We start from the raw sequence: 10,432 nt of genomic DNA, 5'->3' as shown, positions 1-10,432 counted from the left end.
CCTTCAAAATAAAATAAATATTACTTCGGATTAGCCCACGTGAAGTGGTTTAGATGCGTCACTGGTTTTGGGCCGGCCCAGTGAACTGTGGGCCCCAGCCTGGCTCAAGGCCAGTGTAATTCTGCTGTGAAGTAGCCACTTCACGTGGGCTAATCCGAAATCATTTCGAAACCCTTTGCGCCTCTGCTTTTATTTTGAAGGCGCTCATTTCGCTCTTAAAGGGTGTTTCCAGGCCCAGGGTTGATGCCGTAAACGGGGGGTTTTTCTGCCTGGCCGATACTACTGCTACAACTATGTTGTGACTTTTAAAGTCACAACATAGTTGTAGCAGTAGTTTCTTTGCGGCATGGTGGCCATTTCACGTGGGTCACAGCTCGTTTTGAAGGCTGTAGCACGTTTTTGATTATGTTTGATCATCTCAAGTTAAAATGATATATAAATTAAAAGCCCTAAAAAGGTACGTGCCATTGAGGTTGTGAGATGTGTCCAGGTGTGCTTTCAGAGTCAGGGGGCTTTCAGGCTTGGTTCTGGTGGACAGTGGGAGGCAAAAGGGAGAAAGTAGTCCCTGGCAAACTAGAAGACATCATCTGGTTTCGTCAGCAGCAAGAACTGCAGGAAGTCAGAAATGAAGGCACAGACTTCTGGATGCTGTCTCAGATACGAGGCGTGGTCCGCCTTAAGCTCCTCCTGCCCCAACGAGACATAAACACACATTGTTATTCTTTTGAAATTATTTATCAGGTTAGATGTGACGTATGGAAGGAAACAGTATCATCTACGGTCAGTCTGAATAAATTTGTTAAATATTAAGCCAGTGTCTTTATAAGAGTCTTTGCAGAAGCCTCATGGTGACAGGCAATCCCACCTGCATTCTGCTGGCCGAGTGCCTGATCAGACAGAACAGAACATAAATTGATCAAAATGTCATATTAGCAGTGTTTTTTCCACAAAGTTATTTACAGAGCATCAAAGTCATAAATGTATGCACGTCATTGAAACAGGGGTGTTTCACCGGTGGACGAACAATAGCCTACGCCATGCACACCCATATAAAAAACTAAAAACACAAACACAGAAAAAAAAAATAATTTTAATGTTTTTTTCTCTTGCTCTCATTCACTTTCAGTTCATTAAGAATACAAGTATAAACTCTAAATGGAAAAAAACATTGCAAAATAGGTAGGTGTCATGGGTGGCTGAGTGCAGACTAAGGTGTGGACCCAAACGTAGACACAGGCAGGAGGATTCAGTTTAGCAAAATATTTATTTAAACAAAAACTGCATGGGCTTCCATAGAGCACAAGGCAAAGAGTCCAAACTAAGCTGAATCCAGAACAGAGGTAAAACCAGCAAAGAGTAAATCCAAGGAACACAGGGTAATCCAAAAACTAGGAACAAGGCACTGCTGAACACTCAACATAAACTAAACACAACTGAGAGCAATATATCCACAGGCAAAAGAGCAGGGAGGGAAGCACAGCTGAAACACAACAGGTAATCAACAACATGAAACAAAGCTAGACAAGGACACAAGAGAACAGAACACTACAAAATGAAACAGGAAGTAAAACATCCAGAAACACACAAGGACAGAGTTACCAAAGTAAAACAGAAAACGGGAAACAACTGCACAACAGAACAAAACCAGGGCAGGGAACAGAGACAGGACCAAACGGGAAGCAGGACTACACTGACATGGAGACATCCCAGATAGCAAAATTTGTGCGGCCCACCTCTGGGTCACACCCTTGCTTCAAATCTGGCCCGCTGCTGGCTGGGTCCCCCGGCTGGCCCAGATCTGGCCCACACACTGTAAAATGACTATTTTTTATTTATTTGGCCCAGATCTGGCCCACACACTGTAAAATGACTATTTTTTATTTATTTGGCCCATATCTGGCCCGCATACTGTAAAACTGATCTGGCTGAGTGTCAGAATGCCAAAATGTGGCCCATACAAAACACTTCCAATGTACACAAATTCAAAACTGGTGACATATTTGACCGTAATCGGGCCAAGTAAAATGCAATGTACTCATACTGAGTACATCATGTCGGAGTCGGCCCATTCAAGAAACACAGTGCCTCAGCCAACACAGACCTCAGCCGTCAGTGCCAAATTTCAGCCGGAATCGGGCCTACTGTGTTTGCTATCTGGGATAAGACTAGGGACTAAGACACAGACCAGGAAAAAACACTAAACATGAACTAAAGCACAGGACTAAGAACTAAGACAAGAGACAAGACAGATACTAAGAGAACTTAAACATGTGAATGAACAAAAGTCTAAATTAAGCTACAAAACCCTAAACATGACAAGATCAAATAAAGCTTACAGAACACAGAACCCAAAACCAAACCCATGAAAACAGACTAAACAGGAAAAACATGAACACAAAACCACATTCCTAACAGTAGGCATATTAGTCATGCAGCCCAAACGCACGCTGCCAACACTAAATATATAATTGTAGTCTGTAATCAACAGTGCTATTCCTACCACCCTTTGTCCACAGCGGTGGGCAGTGTGTAAGAACCCGAAGAGGTATGGTAGCTTTACCAATCATCTGCTCATGTGTGTGGCCCTCAAGCTGACAACAGATTCAAGCGTGTTTGAATATGCTCAAATAACGTTGAGACCTATCATGGGCACCACTAATTTCATTGTGTTATATCAATATTCATCACTCGCTGAAGTGCAACTGTTTTGTTGTGATCAGTAAGCCAACTGTGACAAAAACACACTTTACAATAATTTTTAAGCCTATTGCTTATTTTTCCTAAATCACATTGGAATAATTAGAAACATTTCAAAAAGGATAATTTCTTATAATGGCTCTTGTAACATGTTATTTGCCATAATGCTTTTTTTTTGAAGATTAGGAGACATTCGCTTCTTGAGAGAACTACAAAGACATTGACATTCAAATTCATCCAACCTATACCATATAGAGTTTAAAAACAGACTAATTGTATATTTTCCGTGAATCAAATTGGAAGAATTAAAACATTTAAAAAGGATATATTCTCATACTGGTGTGGCCTTAACCCAAAGGAAACCCCACTCTCTCGGATCGCCAATAACACATTTGTTCAAATCCTACACTGGAAAGAGAGAGATCCCCGATAACAAGCTAGTTTCAGTAGGCTACAAGGTTCTGGCCTACCTCAAATATCATATGTCTAACTCCAGGTTCAAAAAGTTTCCTACTCAAAGACGTTTCGTCACTCATCCAAGACACTTTATCAGTTCTTCAGTTGATTTTTACCTTCCTTGGATAATTTGTCATATATCAAAATCAAATTCAATCATTTAAGGTAAAATACTTTTTCACATCATCATCAAACTTTGTCATACTAGGATCAAACCATTTCTTCAACATTACAGCAAGGTTAGTCACATCAAACGACTTAAACCAAATAATTATAAACCAATCAGTACCAGTATTGGGTGAGAGTAGTGGGCGATATGGCCAAAACTGTTATCATAATAAAAAAATGTCATGTCGTTATTTCTTTTAAGTTTAAAGGCTAATTTTTGCTCCTAAGCACAAGTTCAAAGAAACCATATGGTTAATTGTGGTTTAAAACTATTCTTTATGGTCATATCATCAAGACAATTATGACAAAGTATTTTTGCAACAAATATTCAATAGTAAAATTACGTAAAACATTGCACATTTGTTAAATTGTTAAGGAAAATTGTATCGCAAAAAATATTCCTAATGTTTCATTGCCCAGCCCTACCAGTAATACACTTTATATATACTGATACACTTTGTCATGTAAAGCAAATATTTGTTATAAGCAAAAAAATATCACATTATGGTGTCTGCTGGCAGGAAGCTAACTTCCTGAGGGTCTTTGGATGCAGGTTCCAGCAAACTGCTATGTGTTAGAAAGTATGACAAGAAAGTCTATCACATCTCCAAGTATTAAAACCAAAGGTCATCTTTTATCATTATAAATATTTTGTTACAAATAACAGTACATAAAGTATTTTCAGTACATTTAAAAATCACCAAGCAACACTTTGATTCATTTAGCAATGCATATAAGAAATTAAGCTCAAGGAAAACACTGTTATTAACTGTCTAGAAATACTTCCTGAGTAAAGAGTAAGAAAAGAGCAAAAAGATAAAATACATTCCCATTCCTACTAGCAGTCCTGAAGCATATTCTCACAAATCATGATTACATAGCATTATTATAATGGTGATTAACAATGCATTTTAGCAACTACACAGCAACATACGTTTATAAGGTGACATTAGAAATGTATTCAGTGATTTTACGTCAAGCAATTTTAACTTGATTCCTTAAAGGGTAGAAATAAAAATAAGGAATAATCATAAGATGATTTCTCTTATGTCAAAGTGAAACATTTCCAAAGTTCCCTACCATTATATACCAACTTTGTGATACATTTTTGTTTAAGCATTAGGATAGTTTGGTTAATTTTTAAAAAAACTATTATATATTTGTGGATACACAATAATAGCTCCCGAAACAGGCTATGCCATAAAGAGATTTAAAACACACAGACAATATAGCATATTTTCAGCATTGCACATTGGTCCCAGCAGTCAGCTCACACACTGAGGACGAGCTTCTTGGTGAGGGTGTATATGATCTCTGGCATTTGTTTGTATTTTAAATATTGTCCCTTGCTGACCTCCATGTTCACATGTGTCAGGACAATGAACATATCCTCTGAGCTGCACAGAAAACATTGAAAACACATTAAAAATGTTAAATCTTGTTTAAATCATAAAACTAATACAACATCATGCCCTCTGACATATCACAAACAACATCACAGCAGATACAAAACACCAAAAACAGACCTATAAAATGAATTTTAATCTTGTTGCCTAGTCTGGGAAAAGAAACAATTTATGTTAATTTTGCTCTTGAAAAAGAATGTGTATGTATACATGATTACACACTCTGAATTGTAAAACACAGAATTCAGAAAAATTTAACCGGATTTCATAGGGCCCTATCTCACCTTTGTGCAGACCTCATCAGCTGCTTGCACAGCTCCTGGATGTAGATGGAGCCTGTGGAAGTGTTTCGAAACGACTTGCACTCTGAGACAGTGGCCATGCCCAGCACAAAGTCAGCCCCCAAAGTCACCATCTTGCCGTACGCAGGACCTGCGTCTTCCTCCACCTCTTTGTCCCCTCCCTCCTGCCTCAGCATTGGGGGACATGGCATGCATCCTCTCTGGTAGCTGCTTCCCTGACACGCTTGGATGAAGAATAGTTTGGGCTTCCCCGCCAAGGTGGGAGCTCGTTCACTTATGAAGAGCTGTGTCAGCTCTTGCAAGGACACCTCCTTCTCATCTGTCCCATAGACACATCCCTTTTCTCCATGGGAAAGCACGCATACCACCTAAGATCAGAGGCAGCATTTTAAAAATTGTGTTGAGTAAAAAAAAGGTGCATTTTACTATTATATAGGGGCGTCCATGTGGAATGCTTGGAGGTAAGCAAGGAAACCACACAGCCACACACAGCAGTATATAGCAATGATTCCTAACGATATAATTAAATTAGTGTGACCTGGATAAGAGGCATAAAATAGGTTAACCAACTAAAAATATAAATCCATTAAGTTTTTGCAAAAATCGACACAAAATGGAGCTTCTGTAGGTAGCAGTATAGTGACAGTGTTTGCAGCACGTCTGATGGTTCTGACTGAAACAAAAAAATAAATAAATAAAAAAGGGACAGAACATTGCTAGAGACACTGCTAAAAACCTTTAAAATGCATTCTAACTTTTTGTAAGGAAACTTATTTCAATGCTCTTTAAGACTTGCATATACACTATCGCCAGCAGCTCGTTAGCTTAGCCTAGAAACAGGGAAACAGCTAGCCTGGCTTTGTCCAAACAAAACAAAATCATCTTACCAACACCTCTAAAGCTCACTAATTAAAACTTAACTTAATATGTTGTTTGTTAAATCTTTACAAAAACGTGTAAAAATGACCCATTGGGGTTTTACTTGACAGACACAGACATTTATCTTCTCATTTAACTCTCTGCAACAAAGAAAACAGGATATTTCCTAAACGTCAGCCTGTTCCTTTAAAGAGAAAAGTACGAGAAAGTATATTTTAATAATATAAAGTAACGCTGATGTTACAGCTCTGAAGGCGAGTGACACTACTCACCAAGGCATCATCAGCAAAAAAATTCCTTCTGCTAAGCTCTTTTAGTACAAGTCGCATGGCTTCTGCAGTCAAATTGTTGTGTACCATCACTTTAAAGCCAAGGTGGGTGAACACTTTGTGTAGAGCCTCTGTGTCATATAAAAGAGACACAAATTGAAGCATTCTGCTAGATTAAAAAAAAAAAAGGTTATCATCATTTTATACGAATGTGATAAGTGTTAACTTTGAGCATCCACAACCCACACTGGTGCTGGGTAACTAATGGATAAGCAGTAGATAAACAAATAGATCACATGGCTGTTCAAAGGATACATACTCTCATCCTCATGAGTCCCTTTTCTATCTTTCAGCTGTGTTCCCTGGAATTCCTCATTGTTGATGACCACACACAAACCATGAGGGTTATGGTTCATGGTGTAGTACTCTGTCTAAATGACAGAAGCACACCCACAAAGACAAAAGTTAATGTTCTGATGAATGAATGAATGAATGAGTGAGAGGCATGTGTGCTTGTGTGGAAAAGACAGCTGAAACTAACATCCATTGTATGTGTAGTGATGGGAAATCATACATATTGTATGGGGGGGGGCTCATTAAACTGGCTCATTATACAATTAACTTTACACACACACCTGGTAGTCCACGTTGACACAAGAAGGATGTGGCTGGGTTGCAGCTGAAAAGAGCACAATCATTTAATAAATTTCATAGCAATACAACATTTAAATCAGTATGTGCTTGTGCACGTAAGCATGCCTCGTACCTTTCACGTAGCGCTCTACAGTCAATGCCAGATTTTCATCCAACTCCTGCAGTACTGTATGCAGCTCATGAAGATTTGTATTTGACAGTAAGTCAATCTTTTCCATTTCAGAAAACACATCCAGTGCTGTCTGTATTGACAGAGGAGATGTGTTTGTGCCTGTGTCTGGAGCTGCATCACAAATTTAGAAATCACTTCTATTGCAGTAATACAGGTCTGGAAGGGTTAACAATAGGCTGTGAAATGTGCCCAAAGTTGGGTGAGCATTCCTTTGGAAACTTTGTTACATACTTCAGTTCACAAACTGATGTCTTGGACTGGAGCAGTCCCCCTTCTCCATCTATCACAGATTTTGAGGTGCATTCACAAGAAGTCCATGAAGGCTTAGGGCTTTCACTGTTAAATTGTCAAGTGCACAAGGGGTCTCTGGCAGACTTTAGATATCATTTTGGTCGATATCCCACAACCCTTATCTGCAGCTGCCTTAAATTTGTTATAGGAATGTTTTATGCGAGTCAAGCTATGCAACCTGCCATTGTTAATCAAGGCTGAGGATGTCTAAAATAGCCACCAGAGGTTGTCTAGTCCACATCATCGAGTGGTTCTACTTTGTGGAACTGAAGTCATCCTTCTATTAATATAGATACAATCAAACTACAACCCAGTGCCCATTTCAGAAACACAAATACAGTATCCTTCAATTATTTGCAATTTAATTTAAAGAAACCCTGACAAAACCTAGTGAATGCATTACATTGTATATTTACAAACCTAAATTGGACATGTTTGTTCAACAGAGCCTTGGCAAAACCTTCTAGGTTTGGATTTTCCAATAATGAAGCAGATACATAACATTTGGGGATAAATAAAACCCAAAAGATTTCCCTTACGTTGCAGGTAAGCAGTAAGTGGTGTAATTCGAAAACTTTAGAAAGACAAAGAGAGTTTAAGTATTTACTATTAAGTATATGTTTTGTGTCTAATATTGTATATTAGACTTTCTACACAAAAGTCAAGTGTACATGTCATCATTTCTTATAACTAAGGGTGGGTATGTTCTCACAGTGCATGTCTGAACGTGTCTTGTGCCCAGCTTCTTGCTCAAATGGATCTTCATCTTTTCAAAATTTGCCTGAGTCATGCCTTCATAGATTTGGAACAGCATCACTCTGAAACAAAGAGTAGAGGAGTGAAAAGGAGAAAGAAGATAGGGACAGACAGAAAATAGAGTACAATTTTGAGAATAAAACGGACTGTACTGTAATCCTGCTGTATTGTTATCTCTTCCAGTTACTGTCAATTTCTTTCTGCTTTTACCTGTAATCCGACAGGACAGGATTTGCGACTGGTTCCTCTGGTTGTCTGCTGTCTGTCTCCAGGAGGCGGAGGAGATCTGGTCGATGGATAGTGGAGAGCAGCTGAGAAAGGAAGAATTCGTTGTCCAGCAGACATTTTTCTTTTAATCTGAAGAACAGCCCCTGTGCATTCCTGATCTGTGAGAACAACCATGAGAGACACAAACAGACCTTTGAGAAGACCAAGACAAACCTTCATAGACAGTGTGATAACATTTTGTCACTCGTTTTCTTTAGTTTGTCTTGACTATGAAGCTCTGTTTCGCTTTGGGTTGAGCTTTGAAAAATATTGACATCAGGAGAAAAAACACATTTTTACCATATGATACTTTCATTTTGTTGAATATTATCAATCTGGATATCTGTAGCGTAACACAGTGACTTCCAGGAAAAACTAAACAAAAACTGTCCAGAGTTACTGTTGGGGTTGAGACAAGTGCATAGGGCAACAGAAACAGGTATGTGCTACTCACCCCCTCCAGGCGTTTCCTGTTGACAACATCACGACACAAGAAGCAGAGAGCTGCCACCTCAGAGGAGCGCAGCCCCTCGTCTATATGGAACAGTTTCAGCGTCAGCGGATCCATCTAAGACCCAAACCCACCACCGCAGGCCATGTACTCAGCTAATTGTTCTCCACAGTGAGGCAGAAACAATAAAGACAATATGGTAAAAAGGAAAAATGAGCATTTATTGAAAAATCAACAAAGTGAAACATTATGAGCTTGAGTGACTGGCTTAATAAACACAGTTAGCTCGAGTAGCCTCACATATAGCCTATTCATATAACTTGTTTTCATTAAAACCAATTTTTAGTTGTAGCTCTTCAAAAACCGAGTAACACCTGAGGGTTCAATTGTTTGCACACTTGATAAAGAAAAAAATCAGTTTGTCAGGGTGTGACAACAATGTGTTTTGTTCATGTTTGGCTGCATTATGCACCTTGAACGATTTGAGGAAATTTTACGTGAGAAATCTGACCTCCTCATGTCTTGCCAAAGAAGGCTTTGGCTAGTTTTTTCTTTTAAATTGCTTTTGAAAGGCCTTTTTTTTTCAAAAGGCATTCTTAACATTTATTTGAAATGAACAAAATTATAAATGCAACACTTTTTTTGCCCGATTCATCATGAGAAAAAGATCGTAGACTGTGGCCAGCCTAACCTTGTGCAATACCCATGCTGTCTGATCAGCATCTTGATATGCCACACCTGTGAGGTGGATGGATTATCTCAGCAAAGGAGAAGTGCTTACTAACACAGATTTTGACAGATTTGTGAACAATATTTGAGAGAAATAGGCCTTTCGTGTACATAGAGAAAGTCTTTTTTGCTTAGGAAGGTTCGTAACTGAGTGAAGTGACCCGGAAGTATTTTAGTGGCAGCCATGATAAGAGCTGTTCAAATTCTCTAAAAGCTGAGGAAAGGTGCCTCAATGCTTCCTTTCATATCTCCTTTAGCATAGGGTACACCCTTTTTATATACAGTCTATGGCTGTATGTCAATGTGTGCAAACATTCTCAATGTGACAACCCTGTCCATTAGTGGTACCCTATCTGCCTTTTTGCTATCTTGGTTATTAAGTAATATATTCCACCGTGTTGTCCACCTTTAGATGGTCTGCATTACAACACCAGGGGGCGCAGTGTCAAAGATGCGCTTTTTGTAGTCCATCTTCAGAACATTGTAGTTTCATCACGGCAGGCCATGTCAGCCTAGAAAAGAGCAGTCGGATTCTCTGAGCCCCGCAGGTCCTCTTTTCCTCTTTTCCTAAGTCCTTATGAATTCTTCTTCACATCGTTCCTTGACCTCATGACGTTTTCCATCGAGGTCAAGGAAAAGTCGTTAGGAAAGGAGATTTTTTGGACTTTTCGTGCGCAACCTTAGATCTTTGAGTTCAGCTCATGATGAATGGGGGCAAAAACAAAAGTATTGCGTTTATAATTTTGTTCAGTGTATGTGTATTACTGTGGTATCTTATTAAGCCTCGTTTTCTTTCTTTTGTTGTTACTTTCGTCTTTTTTTAGCCTACTGTTCATTTGCTTTTTCTGTTCAGTCAACAGCTTCACTTTTACATTAGGCTACTCTTTACTTAACAATGTATAGTAGCAAGAGTTAAGTTAATACAGGCTGTAAAT

General features: G+C 38.9%; 1 protein-coding gene across 1 annotated transcript; it reads right to left on the bottom strand.

Moving 5' to 3' along the window:
* Positions 1–3,577: 3,577 nt before the first annotated feature.
* On the bottom strand, positions 3,578–9,503 carry LOC119902447 (caspase-8-like). The gene is made up of 9 exons (XM_038718637.1): positions 8,772–9,503; positions 8,261–8,436; positions 8,007–8,112; positions 6,944–7,073; positions 6,813–6,856; positions 6,497–6,608; positions 6,181–6,308; positions 5,012–5,397; positions 3,578–4,718 (listed from the first exon to the last, which is right to left on the bottom strand). Exons 1-9 carry the CDS (start codon positions 8,883–8,885, stop codon positions 4,592–4,594), a joined length of 1,323 nt encoding a protein of 440 aa, XP_038574565.1. The 5' UTR covers positions 8,886–9,503; the 3' UTR covers positions 3,578–4,591.
* Positions 9,504–10,432: the final 929 nt, after the last annotated feature.

This window comes from Micropterus salmoides, unplaced genomic scaffold (assembly GCF_014851395.1).
Source record: "Micropterus salmoides isolate LMB-PRFRI ecotype aquatic unplaced genomic scaffold, ASM1485139v1 Ms_hic_scaffold_14, whole genome shotgun sequence".
Taxonomy (NCBI): domain Eukaryota; kingdom Metazoa; phylum Chordata; class Actinopteri; order Centrarchiformes; family Centrarchidae; genus Micropterus; species Micropterus salmoides.
Note: the sequence above shows the minus strand (reverse complement) of the source record. Positions and strands in the feature narration are given on the sequence as shown.